The 16,460-nt window shown below is 39.7% G+C and overlaps 3 protein-coding genes across 11 annotated transcripts in view; 1 reads left to right on the top strand and 2 right to left on the bottom strand.

Moving 5' to 3' along the window:
* irf4a (interferon regulatory factor 4a) overlaps positions 1-1,602 on the bottom strand; it is a 122,290-nt gene extending 120,688 nt beyond the window's left edge. For all 5 annotated transcript variants that reach the window (XR_009128974.1, XM_058066248.1, XM_058066247.1 and 2 more), the window contains exons 1-3: positions 1,456-1,602; positions 640-839; positions 362-548 (exon numbers count right to left, since the gene is read on the bottom strand). Coding sequence is in view for 4 of the 5 variants with exons in the window: in XM_058066248.1 (XP_057922231.1) it covers positions 362-548; positions 640-837 (385 nt within the window). In the remaining variant the exon portion in view is untranslated. The remainder of the gene's footprint in view (positions 1-361; positions 549-639; positions 840-1,455) is intronic.
* Positions 1,603-2,114: 512 nt separating this feature from the next.
* Positions 2,115-8,489, bottom strand: dusp22b (dual specificity phosphatase 22b). Of its 3 annotated transcripts, none has more exons than XM_058066267.1 (7): positions 7,879-8,489; positions 6,656-6,689; positions 6,509-6,591; positions 6,172-6,221; positions 5,524-5,598; positions 2,964-3,135; positions 2,115-2,262 (listed from the first exon to the last, which is right to left on the bottom strand). In XM_058066267.1, the coding sequence occupies exons 1-7, from the start codon at positions 7,897-7,899 to the stop codon at positions 2,122-2,124; spliced, it is 576 nt and encodes a 191-aa protein (XP_057922250.1). In that variant the 5' UTR covers positions 7,900-8,489; the 3' UTR covers positions 2,115-2,121. The 3 variants fall into 3 exon arrangements, with proteins under 3 accessions (XP_057922250.1, XP_057922248.1, XP_057922249.1); XM_058066265.1 differs by lacking the exon at positions 7,879-8,489 and adding an exon at positions 6,910-7,816 and having other exon boundaries at positions 6,656-6,757; XM_058066266.1 differs by lacking the exon at positions 7,879-8,489 and adding an exon at positions 6,910-7,816.
* ripk1l (receptor (TNFRSF)-interacting serine-threonine kinase 1, like) lies at positions 7,702-16,384 on the top strand. 3 transcript variants are annotated; one of them, XM_058066240.1, is made up of 11 exons: positions 7,702-8,040; positions 8,227-8,414; positions 8,989-9,145; positions 9,714-9,851; positions 9,928-10,159; positions 10,569-10,718; positions 10,840-10,916; positions 10,991-11,066; positions 12,323-12,913; positions 12,975-13,124; positions 14,281-16,384. In XM_058066240.1, the coding sequence occupies exons 2-11, from the start codon at positions 8,257-8,259 to the stop codon at positions 14,568-14,570; spliced, it is 2,019 nt and encodes a 672-aa protein (XP_057922223.1). In that variant the 5' UTR covers positions 7,702-8,040; positions 8,227-8,256; the 3' UTR covers positions 14,571-16,384. The 3 variants fall into 3 exon arrangements, with proteins under 3 accessions (XP_057922223.1, XP_057922221.1, XP_057922224.1); XM_058066238.1 differs by having other exon boundaries at positions 7,703-8,040; positions 8,254-8,414; XM_058066241.1 differs by lacking the exon at positions 7,702-8,040 and having other exon boundaries at positions 8,140-8,414.
* Positions 16,385-16,460: the final 76 nt, after the last annotated feature.

Raw genomic sequence — 16,460 nt, 5'->3', positions numbered from 1 at the left:
TATACGCTGATTGCCTCTAGGTCACATGGTTGAAACCCATCAATTTGTAAAGATTGGACAAATTGCACAATTGCACTTCTTTGAGCCACACACTCTGTCGGAGACCGGTGTGAACAAAACAACATGTTCACAGTAAGGCTTACTACAGGTTTTGGTTAACACACTTCCAATACACTACTGTGGGACCTCTGAGAAGAGAACACATATCATTACAATGCAATGCAATTCTACACTGGAGAAAACTACAATAATGCATGTTGTTGCATATGACAACATATGACAATAAGACTTCTTTTGTGTTTCCTGCTTGATTAGAATTGACTACAGAACTGCAAAAACAAAGATATCCCAATAGTATTACCTCTTTTGGCTCCCTCTGGAATGATCCTGTAGACTTTATAAGGTTCTGTGATGTCGAGTTGGCTTCTTTCTGTCAACTCGTCAAAGTCATTACTTTTATTTAGAGCACAGCGCAGTCTTGTTTTCCATGTTGGGGGGTCTGGCTTGTCTACACCTTCCTTGTATTTCCCTTTGAACAGAGCCCATGCCTGAAACAATCATGGAATAAAACCACACATTGGGCTTTTTTTTTTTAAACCAAAATGGAAGGTGTAAAGAACATATATTCTGAGGTCTGACCTTAAAGAGTGCAGCATCCTCTTCTCTGTTATAGTCCTGCTTGCCTGCATGTTTCCACGGAATCCTGAAAATGTTTTTCTCCGTGTTCTCCCAAACTAGGCCTGGATATCTCTTGCTGTCAATCTGTTCAATCAACCATTGCCTCAGTTTGCCATTGCAACATCCAACTGCTGGGCAATTGACTTCTTCTAAGTTCATCTCTGTGGGGAGCAAAGGCAGAGTGCATTATTACCATCAAAAACAAGTCACAAGTATGTTTTCATCACATTTTATACAAAGAACAATCAACATTTTGGTGCATCTTTAAGATTACTAGTATACTTGTAAAACCTTGCAAGAATATGTCTAATTTCTTAACAGATAATACATAAATTACCCAAAACTGCACAAATTAAAAGCACTCTTGGTTAATAAATATTGATGGCAAAATAATGTGCCTGTTGTGAGATCATTCAAAATAAGATACGCTTGGAGATGCATGTGTATATGGCCTTCATGGAGGTCATTATTAATAAGTCAGACCGCACTATGCCTTTCTTTTGCTATTTATACAAAGTAATATATGTGAAAAGTTTGAACATGTCAAAAGCATGAAAAAGTGTCTCCAAACTTTTGACTTATCCTATCAACAGTAGTCTTACTTTTATCAGAGGCTGTCATTTCTCCATATGAGAGCAAATTAAACAATTTAAGTACCACCACAGAAAAGAATGCATTTACACCACATACTACACAATTTATACTGAAGATACAAACATGTATTCATTACAGTCAAACAAATGAAATACTCTTTTAAAATTAGCAAGGAAAGCTTACCTTCTGACCAGAAGAGTTCTGTCACTCTGCATGGGCTCTCCTCTGTATCTTATTCTTAAATCTTAACACCTGACTTGCAAGGGGAGGAGCCTGACATCACATTTTGCTGCTGAGAACTGTTCATATGCAAGTTGCTCAACAGTCAGGTGCTACAGGAGTATAACGTGGGGATTCCCTCTAGCGGACGCCGAAGAACCACCATGCACCTCTGATTTTCTACCTATATGTTTACATGACTTTTCTACGTTTACTGCCCCCTAGCGGTAATCCATGTCAATGCTGCTTATTTATAGTCATTTTGGTAGTGGAACAGTCTTGATGTTTTTGTTGTCTGCCATGTATGGCCTCCCTTGCACATGGGAAAAGAGGAATAAGGGCTGCCACTTTATCAGCACACAGCACTTTAGTATTAAAACTCACAAAGTTGTTTTCAATATATTCACATCTGAACTCAGAGTGATTTAACGACATACACAGTGCACACAAGGTTAGGCCAACAGTGCATCAGAAGTGCATCAAAAGTGCCAATCAATTCATGGCCAAAAAAAAAAACACAAGTGCTTCATACGTCTCTTAACAAGGATGCGTTCTTGGTCATGACAAAAGTCCAGACTTGATTGGTGGTTTCACAGTATCTGAAGATGGTGGCAGCCCTTCCAAAAGACCTTAAAGGGCTTCCTGTGGGGTCGATTCCTGGGTTTTTTCCTTCTCTGCATTGATTTTAGAGGCTCTGGCAAGAAGGTCCCGTATATCAGCCTCATCATTAAAAGTGTTGTCCTTGTATTCCTTATGAAGCCACTCTCTCAACTGTAAAAAGTCACAACAATCATTAAAAACAATATAAATTTAGTGAAAATCTAAGGATTTTAACAATATGTTGCAAGATGATCCAAAAATATAGGCCAATGCTATCCAAATGGCTTATTTTTTAGTGGTCCTTAACTCTACAAATATAATTTTTAGAAAGAAAATGCAAAAAATGTACACAAACAACAGCAAAAATGGAAATGTTGATGCTAAAATTTTCCGCCTATAACACAAAACTAAATACTCAGAGAGTACGATACCCCTTGTGGGGGGTGCTGTGAGGTATCGGGGGGTTTGAAGGTTCATAAATATTGATATATATATGCAGGTAAATAAATATTACCCCACAACATCTCATCAAGTCCCAGTCTACTGCGTTATTATTATGAAAAAGCACTCGCTTTTCTCAACATAAAATATGAGAACCAAAAGGGTCATTTATATGAAAACTGTTGCATTTATGTCTCATTTTCGCTAAGCAGCAGGAACCAGTGACACAATTACTGTTTAGTTACACAGCATTAAAATAATAAAAATAAATATTATGACAAATGAAAAAGCTGTAACATATATGCACTACCAGTAAAAGACTTTCTCATTCAGTTGCATGTGGAGGTGTGTTCAATCTTCTGGACTGTTAGTATATTATAAATATATTTTAACATCAAGTGTCATACAAGTGTAAAAAGAAGGTAACTAACTTCATCAAGTTGAGTTGTCTCAAACTCTTGCAGCTGGTGCTGGAAGCCTAGATTAGGACCAGCAGAGGGACGGACCACCCTCACAGCAGCCAGAGCTTCCTTCCAGCCCAGTCTCGTCACTGTCATAATGTAGGCCACCACCAGGGTGACGCTGCGGGACACACCAGCCAGACTGTACCAGGGAGAGGGATACACAAAGCGTAGGAGGACGCATGATGACAAAACAAATAGGAGTTGTTATAATGCATTAAAGCATTATCGTCTACTAATGAAGATGACATGAATATGCAACAGAACTGTCCCACAAAATATTGCGCATACTCATACGACTTGATCAGAGTCAGAGAGCTGTTAATACGTTTGTTTATCATGTCATCATGCAATATGGAAATATACAGTATTAGATGTACCGGTACTAGTCTTGCACAAATGCATATAAATTATGAACGAAATGGATAACTGAACATTTATCATGACTTTTAACTTTACTGAAGATTGTTGCAATGCGTGGAGGAAGGAGGGCAGGGAACGGAAGAACCGCGGGGACGCTGTTTCACTCTAGCCGCTTATAAATGTAACTTTAAAGGGGATCTATGAAGCTTTACCCACTTTTCTGACCTATAAATGTTGTTGGAATATTCTCGTGTTAAACGATGCCAAGGTTGCAGATAATGAGGTTTGTGCATTTGGATGTGAGCCCTGAAAGAAGTTACGGATGGCTCTGAACACTCGGTTTTGTAGAGTTTTTTCCAACACCGACTCTTTGTGACCTCACAGCTTGTGGACAGTGAGCACAAGCTGTAGGCTCCACCCCCCACCAACCCACACACACTCCCATCCCACCCAGCGCTGCACAGTTTGAGCAAGGAGCATTTGCTTCTTCCAGGACATGTTTATTCATGTTTGAGGGCAAGCTAAATTGCCTAAAAAGTCAGGTATCAGGCAGAAGTGGTTGGGGTTGATGATTCCAGACCAGCACGAAAAAAACGTTGGACTATCTGTCGGATAGCTTGACTATCCGCCAAACTGTTGCTTAAGTCCGATGGCTTCCCAACTTTCCTTGGTCATGTTGGAGAGTCAGAAGATGAAGCCGTAAGTAACAATTTATACATGTCCTAATTGTGTTTATTTTGTGTAAGCAAGTGGTTGTCTGTGTAACATTATGGAGTGTGCATACAATGAGCGGGGTGCAAATTGCAAGCTCACCAATTTCTGGAGTTGCCAATAGCTTTTTTCCACCACAGTCAGTGGTCTACCTGAGTTTTTTAAACACAGGTCCTCCCATAAAAAATGTGTAATGAACACATTTGCACTACCAATGCTGTGCCAAGATTGTCTGCACTTAGTAAATAATATGTCAGGGGTCTCCAGCATCATGAGCTATCAGTAGCTCCTAACCACTTTTCAAGAAGCTCTCCAAAGGGTTTATTCATTTATTATCAACTCCTATACCGACAAAATTAGATAATGGGGTTCAGCAGTAGGTGCAGATTCCGGAAGATCTAAAAAAAAAAAAAAGCTTTCTGCGCAGGTTATCGTGTGTAGCAGATCTATGGGAGTCCACAACTCCATACAAAGAGACGAAAAATGAGCATAATAGGTCCCCTTTAGAGAGTGGATGGTTAGAGCTCTCTACTACAGCGGTGAATAAAAACACTAACATGCAGTGTGCTTGGATGCCTCATCAGCGCAGGGTACACAAAGGGTGCTTTCAGAAGTTATTCATTGTGCCTTCTATGAACAAATAAACCACACACAAAAAGGATGGTTTATGTGAAGTGTCTCAACTCTAAAGGGCTATCAACACAAACATTTTCAGGTCAAAATGGCTAAGTATTTTATTGTTTCAGCCTTTCATGCACACGGAAACAACGTTCTGGGTGACCTGATTATTTATTTTTCAACAGTTTGGTGTGTGACATGGTTCCGTCTGTTCACGGCGCCACACGTCCAGTCGGTATGCCTTGCGTATTCAATCGTTTTCACTCAGGCCTTAAAGAACCACTGTATTATTTTTCACAGGGTCACCAACGCGTGGATGCTTTCCATGGACTAGTTTGTTAGGCAAATTAGTTGGCCGCACGCTAACCAAGACAGTCTCCGATAACCAAGGCATATTTTTGGCAATAATCGTAATCCAAAAACATATCCTACGATTACCAGGCCATACAAAACCCGAGGTATCGCTGTATAATGACAAGCTTGTAAATAACAGTCTCTCTCTAATTATACCCTGCTTCCAATTAACTTGCTGTTCTTTTTGTAAATAAACAAAAAGAAAGCATTGCTATCTTTGTAAAGGCAGACTTTTGTCCAACCTCTTGCAGCTAACAGATGGCCATCTCTCGCATTACCACATAAGCTCAATGCAGTCCACAAGTAGTTTCTGTGCTGTGCTGGGAAGTTCAAAAATAGGCTTTTGTTTATCATTTCAATCTTCACTATGCATCACTGGCACATCCTGAGTACTTAGTAGCTGCATTAAAAGAACAACATTTATATTTGAACACAGTGATAGAGGAAATGCAGTACAACAACAGAGTGTCTTTCTTTCTCTTACCAGTGAACCAGGCACCCTTCTCCTTTTAGTCGGGACTCATGCATGAACATGATACTTTGCTTAAAGTGCTGAGTCCTGTGGAGGATAAGAAAAAAATGCTTGTTAGCTTGTTGTCACTTTATGCTGCACTCTTGTGCAAATGTAATAATAATAATAATAAAATGCAATGTTCCTTAATAGAAATTACTCAGCATGTCTGAACCAAAAAAAACTATATAATACCATAGTCTTTTACTGTATGTTGCAGTGGTTGCTTTTGTATGTTTTCCACCTGACTTTTCAAACCCGGAAGAAGCAGGATGAGGGTGTAGTCAGATTTCACATTTCAAACACAGCTCTTTAACTCTGGAGGCAAATGGGGCAGTAAGGCGTGTGTGTAGAGCCATGACCACATGCCTTTGTATGTGAAGTGGGTGCATATAAATAGCTTATGCTAAAATGTGCAGAGACTGAAAGTCGAATAAAACACCTTTGTTGATGACTTTGCATGCATCATTAAATGCCAAATGCGAAAGTGAGCTTGTGGAGGCATATCCTTTACACGCTTGTGTGAAGAAACAGAACCTCACACCCACATTGCAGCACAGCACGCGGACATGAAGCAGTCCTCTGTCTTTTCTTGTTCTGCTCCACAATTCTGTTACTTACAGGTTTTGTGTGGGCAGGTCGGCCGCTGAAATGCAGAGATAGGTCATCTCCTGTGGGGCACAGCCATAGTTACCTGCTTAACGTAATTAGCAGAGCCTGAATTATGATCCAACAGATCATGCTAATGATCCACTGGCCTAAGCAACAGTCGCCACCTACATGAAAACCCACACCAGCACACACAAGCTATGACAACCATTTTTTTGTCTAAAGAATCACATTTTGTCCAATTTCTCTGATAGATAAACTCCCTGAAGAACCTGACAAGCTGGTATGTGCACTCGGGTCATGCATGCAGTGTGTAGAGTAGAGGACTCTGCCTAAATAACAACCTTACCTGGAGGATGGGTGCCGCACTGTCATGAATGGACAGGATGTGGGTGATGTTGTTCCTGGCTAACTGTTCTCTGTCCCTCGCATCTGGCATAAACAAACCACACTGTAAACCAAAGATACACTGGAAGAATAAATATTATTGCCATACCTCTGAAATTCCCCAAATATAAGTAAGGCAGGACCTGTAGGGTGACAAGAGACTCTGAAGGCATCATTGTTGTGGTTGGGGTTACAGCAGCTGAGTGGACAGCTGCCAAATAGCAGATAACTTACTACTTAGATAACCGTTCCATTAAAAAAAACACCACGTTACCACCTTAAAAAAGCTCATGAATGACATGTTAAGTATTAAACCCACAAATATTGTGCTAACAGAACGACATTATTAGTTCATTAACTTACCTTATTGATTCCATTGCCCATGTCGACAGAGAAAGGGGAACAAACACAATAGGACACAAATTCGCGCGTGGAAAAAATGATTATTGACGCTTGACGGAGTCCCAAAATTCAACCCAGTTATGTTCGATATTCGCCGTGTGTGTGAAGTGAGCAAGTCGACCAAGAATGTGGCGGTTCTGCTGGCGGTGCATTGTGGGAGTTGTAGTGTTGAACAAGACTACTTCCCGATTCATTCCGTTTACTCGCATTGCTTTATTTTGAGCATTTTTTCCCCACACACAAGTACTATACCCAGATACATTTGCATCATATCCTTCATTGAATTGAAAACTTAAAAAAAAGGAAATAAATAAATTAATGGCCTTACAGTACTTCAATAGAACCGGCTTCGAGACGTACAGTACACAGAAGACCAGCCTTAAAAGTAACTTTATTTCCTTGTACTGTTTTAGTAACTTTTTATATCTATATTTTACTTGTGCTTGAGTCAACTTTCAGCAGAGTAACCATTTTATGTATTGCTAACCGTACAAAAGCTTCTGTCAGGTACTATTATTGAATATTACATATTAGAAATATTTGTATACATACGTATATTCACATTCTCCCTCCATTGTTTTTTTCTATCCCTCGTACCTTTTCTTTCAGTGCATCATGCCACAAAAGTGTCGTGAAATGTGTCATAATTATACCTGAAATACCTGATACCTGTTTATTAGCATTGGGTATAACACTAGAGAGAGAGATTATAATATTGTATGTCAAATCAAACCCGGAGGAACACAGACCCAGATTGAGGAAGTGAGAAGAGGAACCAGTGCTCTGTGAAACCCTGCTAGTTTTCGAACGTTTTTGCGTTTCAAAGTCCATGAAGTAGATGATAAGCAAACATTAAAAACGTATACGGTCTTTACCTGGTCTAATATGAAAAAAACTATCTAACAATTGAAAAAAATGTATGGGAAATACCGTTACATGCAGACGTATCATTATCTTCCGGCTCTGTTATCGACTTGTAGGACTGTCTGTAGTTTCTCTTTTTTTTCTCTACCTTGAAACGTCATTTCAGCAAATCCAGTAACTGGTTGTGAAACAAAAAGCATCACACAGAAGTTTTGACCAGCCTCTCCGGTAAGTTTTTAAAAATACGTTCCATTGTTTATGAGCAAATGTGGTTTTATAAACCTGACGGAAGTTAGCTAACAACGATGTTAGCATTGACTCTTACAGTAGCAGCAACTGTTGCGCGTCAATGGCGGTCTGCTACTCGCCTTTCCAACCTACTTTGTTAATAATTCTGTATTTATCTAATTTAAGGTGTGTTGTTTTACGGTGGATCTCTAGGGAATGGCCGCGCCGCCGTCTTCGCTCCAGTTGAGTGCGAGCGATGTGATCCGAAAAGAGCACCTGGACGACGGAGGTTTCGGAGAGGTTTACCTGTGTTACCACGTCACCCTGGGTCATGTAGTCATGAAGACCATGTATACTGGTCCTCCTCGAAATGAGTATGTTTTTTTTGTTTCTACTGGTTGGGTAAATCCCCCTACTGGACTCATGTACCATTCAGGGTGTACGAGTCTCGAGACGTCCACATACATGTAATGCAATAGCCATTTTAACGGTGTTTTGTGTCAGTGATTAGGGAAGAATGTTATGTGGCTTCCCGGAAACCCCCTTAACCAGTTTGTCCATTATATTGCACACATTCAACAATCAAGAAGTGGTCCAATTTGTGGATTAAAGTGTCTTGAAAGTGAAACTTTATATGACTATGGCACCATGTCATATGACCATGACTTTGATTCCAGTAACACTGACAATAGTACACTTTTCCATCTATAACAACAGTCCAGACTCTCTTGCATTTCCGTAAACCTCTGGGAACTATCAGGAGTATAACTTTTGTAGAACGAAAAGTATCAATATAAAAAAAAAACCTTGTCAAAGATCCTCAATATCACATGAGAGTGTTACTGTTTTTAAGGCATTACAGTGCTACAAAAATTCTAGTCAAAGATCCTCTGTATATTTTTGCAGCAAAAATATTAGTCAATGATGGCTACTTTTTTTTGTAAACAGGGAGAGCAAAAGGTCCCTGCTGGAGGAAGGGAGCATCATGGCGAGCCTGAACCATGAACGGGTGGTCAGGTTGCTGGGTGTCATCATGGAGGACCGAGACTGCTCTCTCGTCATGGAGTTGATGCCCAGGGGCAACTTGTTGGCCATGCTGGAGAAGGTCAGTACATCCATTTGCTTTTCCCATAGGAAATCATGGAAAGTGAATTCTTCTGTTCCAGGTAATGTTTAAAGTACCATTTTTAACATGTGCATAAATGTCATGTAAGCGTAAAGACAATATAAACCACTGTGTAGGTACAGCGCTAATGTCAACAGGTGGCATAAGGATACCACAAAAGATGTAATTCTAGCCAAATTGGTATAAATTGAAAGCAGCCAAAAGTCGTAGAGACCGGCATGTCAAAAGTATGAAACCCCATTACATGTAAAAACCTTTTTTTTTTAACTTTTAATAATGTTTGGGGGGCATGAGAAAGTGAAAAATTTTGAGAATATGGAAATTTGTTAGCAAGCATACTGCTCAAATCAGCAGCAAGAGAACCAATGTTTTAATCGTGGTAGTAAACTACAGACCTTATTTGTGTTTTGACTTTCGATTTCATTAATTTAGTATTAATTGAACACAAACAGTTGAAATTTAACTCCAAATTGTCTGTTTCCTCTGAAGTTTAAAAGCCTTTTGTATGCTGTATATGAAGTTGTAATGCATCCTTTTCCCTATCTAGGTTATTGTGCCCGTATCAATCAAAGGGAGAATTATCTTGGAGGTTTTGGAAGGGCTGGTGTACCTCACCGACAGAAAAGTCATACACAAGGATATCAAGCCAGAAAACATTTTAATTGACAAAGATTTTCACATAAAGGTATTTTGAATTCACATTCAGGTGTTAGAATTCAGTATGTAGTGAGATAATCACAGCGTGTTTTTGTGTTTTTTAGATTGCGGACCTTGGCCTTGCAACCTGCAAGACATGGAGTAAACTCTCCAAGGAGCAATCTTACAAGAAGAGTCGAATGGGCTTGTCAAGCAGCGCTAGGGCTGCGGGCACGCTCAGCTACATGGCTCCCGAGCACCTAGAGAGCATCCACGCCATCTCCACAGAAAAGTCGGACGTCTACAGCTTTGCTATTGTGGTTTGGGTCATCGTCACAGGCCAAGAACCGTATGCGAGTGAGTTGGCATAGATTACAAGGACCGACATTTTCAAATCGCACATAACATTGTTGCTGAAATTGAGCAGTCACAGGAGCTTCAGTGACAGTGGTTGACTTCTTTTTACACTTGATTGACAAGACTGCCAAGTGAAATGCGAGGCACGCACCTGCATCACAAATCACTGTTGTCATTAAAATAAATTAGTGTTTTATTGTTGTAAGAGTTAATATTAGCTGTGGTTGACTTATTTTGTTACTATTATGTCAGTTAAAATGTTACCTGTCTGGAAGTAGGTCAAAGTTGATGAATGGTTTTTAGGGCAGTTTGGCCCTGTTAACTGAATCTACTGTTATTTACGATGGGGAAAAAATTGGGAATTGTGTGTAAATGTTTAAAAACCAATGAATGATGTGTTTATGTGAAGATGCCAGGAATGAAGATCAAATCAGCCAGTGCGTCCGCAATGGCGACCGCCCGGCATTGGACCTTATTCCTGCCAACACACCTACAGAGATCATTCAGCTCATGAAGAGATGCTGGATTCACAACCCGCTGCAAAGACCTACATTTCAAGGTATGAAGCTACAAAAAAAAAAAAAACATACATATAAACCTGGATGTTCATCGTTATTGATCTGTTGCTGCTCAGATTTAGATTTCAGCTGATAAGGACTCAAAACATTCTTTCCTTACAGAGGGCTATGACTTTTTTCATGTTTTCTTCATGACAAAGCTTCAACCTCATGTGGAGAAAGATTTAATTCATCTACGGGTAAGTAAAAGTATATTTCGCACACATCTGAATCAATTAAGACCTTTAAATAAAGCAAGTCTGTTTCGATGCAGGCTATATATGAAGGCCCAGATGAACTTGTGGACAAGATGAAGTCTTTGTCAATGACTGACGGATTGTTTTCAACAGGTAAGCATCAATGGTCAAGTCATTTCACATTAAATGTTACTTTTTCTATAAATAAAGGAACAGTCTTTACATTTAAATGTACATACCAACTGTAACAAAATACATGAACTCCAGCCTGTTCATTCCTGTTGAGAAAAATGAGTAACATAAAAAAAGAAACCTACTCCAAAATATCACTTTCCACTGATATGTGCATATTATTGCATTTTTCTAGCTCTCTTCCTGTTCACTTCCTGTTTTAAAGCCTCCAAAAGCTTGTTTAGGCCGCAAATCAGTTGCTCCCCCTGCTGGTTGCAGCCAAGTAGTGAACAGCAGAAACCACATTGTAAATCAGGGGTCTCAAACACGTGGCCCGCAGGCCAAATGTGGCCCGCAGGACACTAGTTTGAGACCCCCGCCTTGATATGAAAGTTTAATGTTAGTGCGGCCCGCGCAAGTTTGATATGGATGCTGTATGGTATCATGTACCCAGAAAAAATTATTACGTTTGATTAATGTTCATGTTAAAGGTTAAATAACTGTTAATAGTTATCCTCCCTATCTGTGTGGAAGTGGTAAGTTTTTGGCTATTTAAGTTTAAAGGAAATAACTTGAAGGCTACTGTTTAGGTCGCTAGCTCTCTAGTTTGCGAGTTAGCATGTGTCTCAAGACCCTGCAGTTGCGCAATATGTTGTAAATAAAAAGAGTATAAATGTGACTATAGTCGTGTTTTGTCATGTCTACAGGGCTCTAATAATGCTTTGTTCATTTTAATCTGAAAAAAATAATTTGTCTACCCACCAACTATATGTGGTTTCTTAAGTTTTTATTATTTGCTGTTTTATTATTATTATCATATTTATTTATTAATGATTGATTGATTTTCTTTATTCTTGATTTGTTTATTTATTTTTCATCTTATTTTGTGCAGAAAAATAAAAATTAAGATATTTGAGAACAGTGGAATGTTTTATCAGAGCTTTTATTGTAGCAAATCGGAACCAAAGCACTGAAAAAGTTTGTATATTTTTCTGTTTTTAATAAATGGGTTTTGTTTTTTTTTGGAAAACCTGATGCGGCCCAGCCTTGCTCAGACCCTAGCTCCAGTGGCCCCCGGGCAAATTGAGTTTGAGACCCCTGTTGTAAATGATCATAGTTCCAAATATGATTTAATCATGCCTTTCCCTAGACCAGTGGTTCTGTTATTTTCTGTCCTTCAAGATCAAAATGGGGCACAAGATCAAAAATAATTTCTCCAATATCTTCTCAACCTACAGATTGTCCAGCTTTTTTGGAGAGCACAGACAGAAGTGAATCTGGACCGGTTGAAACAAGTATTGAGGACATTAATGCTATATCATCTGAGCCCAATGTGGATTCTTGCATTGAGACTGATGCCGAAGCGGCTCGAGGCTCCTCCTTGGAGAACAAACTGCAACAGGAGTTAGACTACCACAAGTATGGCAGCTACAACTGTGGCAACCAGCCAGACTCTGTCAACATCCAGCAACAACCCAACTCCGATAATCTCCTACATCATATGGTCCGCCAGCCGGAACAAAACACACCTTTTGTGTCCTCTGTCCATTCCTGGACAAAAGCGGAACCTGTGCAACCAAGCAGCCAGGATGATGCCCGGTATCATCCCGCTCGTCTCAATGAGTCGATGACCGCGTACGTGCCGAGGCCATCCCCCTTGCCGATATCTGCCAGCATCCCTTCTGTACCACAGTATAATCAGCAACATCCAGATTCCCACTATACACGACAACAGTCTTGGCCTGCTTCCTCATTGACGCAAACTACGTCCCTGGACTTGACTTCTGGGTACCCCACCAACATTAAGGGCGGCATCGCACAAGATTCAGGTACATAAACTAGCATTCCAGATAATCTTAAGAAAACACTAATGGCTGCCTTATCTTGTAGGACCTCTTTACATTTGCAATGCCAGGGGGATCCAGATCGGCAACTTTAACAGCCTGAATATTCTCAACCATGATTCCCTTCAAGGTGTTACATGTCTTCCTGGGAACATGTGGACAAGTTCACAGCTCAAAGAAGGAATCCAGAAATATGGTAAAACTTGTCTTTAATTTTAATGTCTAAGGCACGCTCATATGTGCGTTCGTGTCAGTCTACAAAAGTCTCTTCACTAAATGTGTAGTCGTCACGTTCTTGAAAAAGATTATCTACTGTTGAAAAAGTCAAAGTTTGCAAAACTGATCCCTCTTGCTGCGTTGTCTTATTCTCCGTCAGAACAGCTGTGTTATAATGTGTTTGTTGTAGTAAACATCTTTTCATTTCCGATCCAATCCCGATACCTTAATTTGGATTATCTACTGATACAAATATGATAACAGAGTTCTATTTGCTTTAAAATTTCAATTAAACTACGACAAAAGAATGTCAGCAAATGTAAGCTTGAATATTATCAGGTAACATAGCTGTGTCCATACACAGCTATGTTACCTGATACTCTTTTGGCTACATTTTCAACAACAAGCAGACAACATTAAGCACAGATATCTCTGCAGGTGGTATCCATTTCTGTATGTGAATTACATTGGTATTGGATAGTTGAAATACGCCCAAGCCAAAATACTGTATGGTAGTGTGAGTGCAGGTCAGAGGGGTACAGAGGCGGTTCAGTGTGAGGACCCCCATAGACTCTTTGCAGGTCCTTAAGAGTAAAGCAAATATTTAATATTTACATTGTTTTTATGGTAATGGTTTTATTTCATTTGAACATGCATCAGATTACCATTGAATGCATCACATAATCAGTTCACAGTTCCACATGTTCAAAAGGAGTAGGAAGAAGCAAAGCTTATTAAATCCTACCCCTCCATCTGGTACTTTTACAATCAGTAACTGTTACATTTGTTCACTTCCTGCTTTCCTAATAGTTTTTTTTGTTTTTTTGTCACGTACCGAAGGTGATATATATATAGCACATCATGACTGGTTCAAGACTCTTCATCCTTGTATTTAGCAAACAACTGCTTGTATTGTTTATTGAATTGGCTCATGGTTGTGCATTGTTTGAGTTATTTACTTTATCAAGACAATTTTACAATCCACAATCAAGTGTCTAACACGGTATGGCAAACATCTTGTGACAACTAGCATTAGATACTGTACATAACTTAGCTGGTATAATGTGGTCACCAATGACTGTTAAGGATACTTAGTTGCATTTACTTGTTGTAATACTTGCCGTGTTTTCATGTAGAGGACCACCCCGTGACAGTAGAGCACTTGGATGTGCTGAAGAAAAACATTGGCGCCAAGTGGAAGTGTTACGCACGCCGCCTGGGTTTGAGCGATGTGGAAATAGACACCATTGAACACGACTTCTTCCTGGACGGCCTGCCTGAGATGGTGCATCAGACGCTGCACCACTGGAAAATGAAGGAAGGGAGTATTGGCTGCACAGTTGGGAAGCTTTGTCGCGCTCTCGAAGGCGTCATTGATGTTCACGTCATTCAGAAAATGCTCATCATATGTGGTTACAATTCCTAGATTCAATGGAACTCTCTTCTCTTTCAATGAAGATTTGCCAAAGTCTCTTTTTAAAAACTGCTTTTCGGAAATATAAAAGTTTGTCATAGTCAACATCAAGTCTTGTTTGCAACCGTGTGGAAAATGTATCAAATGGGTCAACGTCAAAACTAAAAATTGAAATGTAATCAGTTAAACCCATTCAAATTTACATGTGTAAATGTAACATTGCCTTGTTAAACTGCACATATGTATGTAGAAGAAATCTTGGTCAGAACTTACAGGAAAAAAAAATAATTCTATTTCAATAAGAGTTGTGTGTATATGTCCCAATTTCCGTTTTTCCACGAACTGCAAAATTCAAACCTTTCACTCTCCCTAAGAAAAGTCTGAGCTGCTTCCAACCTTTCTGCCCATCTTTGGTATTTTTTATTTGGTCCTTGTGAAGGAGCTGCCAATGCCCCACCTACACACTGTCATGTTTTTTATTTGTGTATATAGTTTTCTTCTGTTATTCATACATAAACATTGTGGTTAGTACTTTAGTCATATTAGTCATTATTACATTTGTTTAAGTTTAAGGTTAATTGCCACTTTAGTTAGTTTTTTTTCATATAGAAGTCATTGGTTTTGTTTTTCCTTTCTTTGAGGTGATTGGTTGCGGCACGAGCATGGAGGCATACCCATGTGAGTGCAGGCCAGATGCATAGCATCACCTGGATTGGACTCTCCCAAGTGTCACCTGGAGGAGGGGGGGTTAACTCGGTAGTTTCTTGGTAAAAGGTAGTTAAATGGAACATTCATTCATTTTCTACCGCTTATCCTCACAAGGGTCGCGGGGGTGCTGGAGCCTATCCCAGCTGTCCTCGGGCGAGAGGCGGGGTACACCCTGGACTGGTCGCCAGCCAATCACAGGGCACATATAGACAAACAACCATTCACACTCACATTCATACCTATGGACAATTTGGAGTCGCCAATTAACCTAGCATGTTTTTGGAATGTGGGAGGAAACCGGAGTACCCGGAGAAAACCCACACATGCACGGAGAGAACATGCAAACTCCACACAGAGATGGCCGAGGGTGGAATTGAACTCTGGTCTCCTAGCTGTGAGGTCTGCGCGCTAACCACTCGACCGCCATACCGCCCTAAATGGAACATAGTGGTTAAAATATACACAGAAATTAAAACTGAAATGTCGTAATATTGAAATGCTTTTGTAACCTAAAGGGTGTTGAAAATGTAAATATGGTACCTTTTATAGAAATTGCCTCACCTTCTCATTGGGGATTTATGGTTGGATTTAGGGGGCAAGCCTGTTGTGTGTGCTGGGGGAAATACTGCTGGACTGTCTGGTAGAATAAACCTGAAGAGCTCTCAACCTCCTGGTCTGGTGTACTTTTCAGAGGCTATGGCTATCCTGGGCTAGTAAGAGGCCATTTTCCCCCAACTAAAATCTTACAGTCTTGCTGAGTTTTATAATCACACTGCCTTTTTAAATTAAAATTTGAATGAAAGTTTGGTGTGAAATGAAATTTTACACAGTATACAGGTATGTTTTAGTATATCTCAATCCCACAGCTTTGGTGTTCCCCAGGGTTTAGCTTTCAGTACCTTGTAATTGTCAATCTACATGCTAATATTCAACTGGGATATTAGAATTATAAGGGAAGATGTCCAATGAAATTGTGTGAAATGCAACTTTTCTCCAACGAATGTAGCACAAAAATGTTGAGTTCTGATAAATCTGATATGATATGCAGATTGTTTTTAAAACACTGCCACTGCCATATGACAAATCAATAAAGTCCATATACTGTATCATCTGTTGGCAAACTACACCGACAATGGCTTACTGTGTGTTGAATACTGTACGTAACAGTAAACATTATCATGAAAGAACACTGCT

This window comes from Doryrhamphus excisus, chromosome 3 (assembly GCF_030265055.1).
Source record: "Doryrhamphus excisus isolate RoL2022-K1 chromosome 3, RoL_Dexc_1.0, whole genome shotgun sequence".
NCBI lineage: Eukaryota > Metazoa > Chordata > Actinopteri > Syngnathiformes > Syngnathidae > Doryrhamphus > Doryrhamphus excisus.
Note: the sequence above shows the minus strand (reverse complement) of the source record. Positions and strands in the feature narration are given on the sequence as shown.

What these genes read in the sequence shown, in the direction of transcription:
- dusp22b (XM_058066265.1), bottom strand. Translation starts at nt 6,722, where the DNA reads ATGATGCCTTCAGAGTCTCTTGTCACCCTACAGGTCCTGCCTTACTTA. An exon ending in GACCTGCCCACACAAAACCT is followed by an intron (nt 5,599 to 6,171) that starts GTAAGTAACAGA and finishes TATCCTCCACAG; the next exon opens with GACTCAGCACTTTAAGCAAA. An exon ending in AGACAACTCAACTTGATGAA is followed by an intron (nt 2,263 to 2,963) that starts GTTAGTTACCTT and finishes GACTTTTTACAG; the next exon opens with TTGAGAGAGTGGCTTCATAA.
- ripk1l (XM_058066240.1), top strand. Translation starts at nt 8,257, where the DNA reads ATGGCCGCGCCGCCGTCTTCGCTCCAGTTGAGTGCGAGCGATGTGATC. An exon ending in AGGCCAAGAACCGTATGCGA is followed by an intron (nt 10,160 to 10,568) that starts GTGAGTTGGCAT and finishes GTTTATGTGAAG; the next exon opens with ATGCCAGGAATGAAGATCAA. An exon ending in GCAAAGACCTACATTTCAAG is followed by an intron (nt 10,719 to 10,839) that starts GTATGAAGCTAC and finishes CTTTCCTTACAG; the next exon opens with AGGGCTATGACTTTTTTCAT.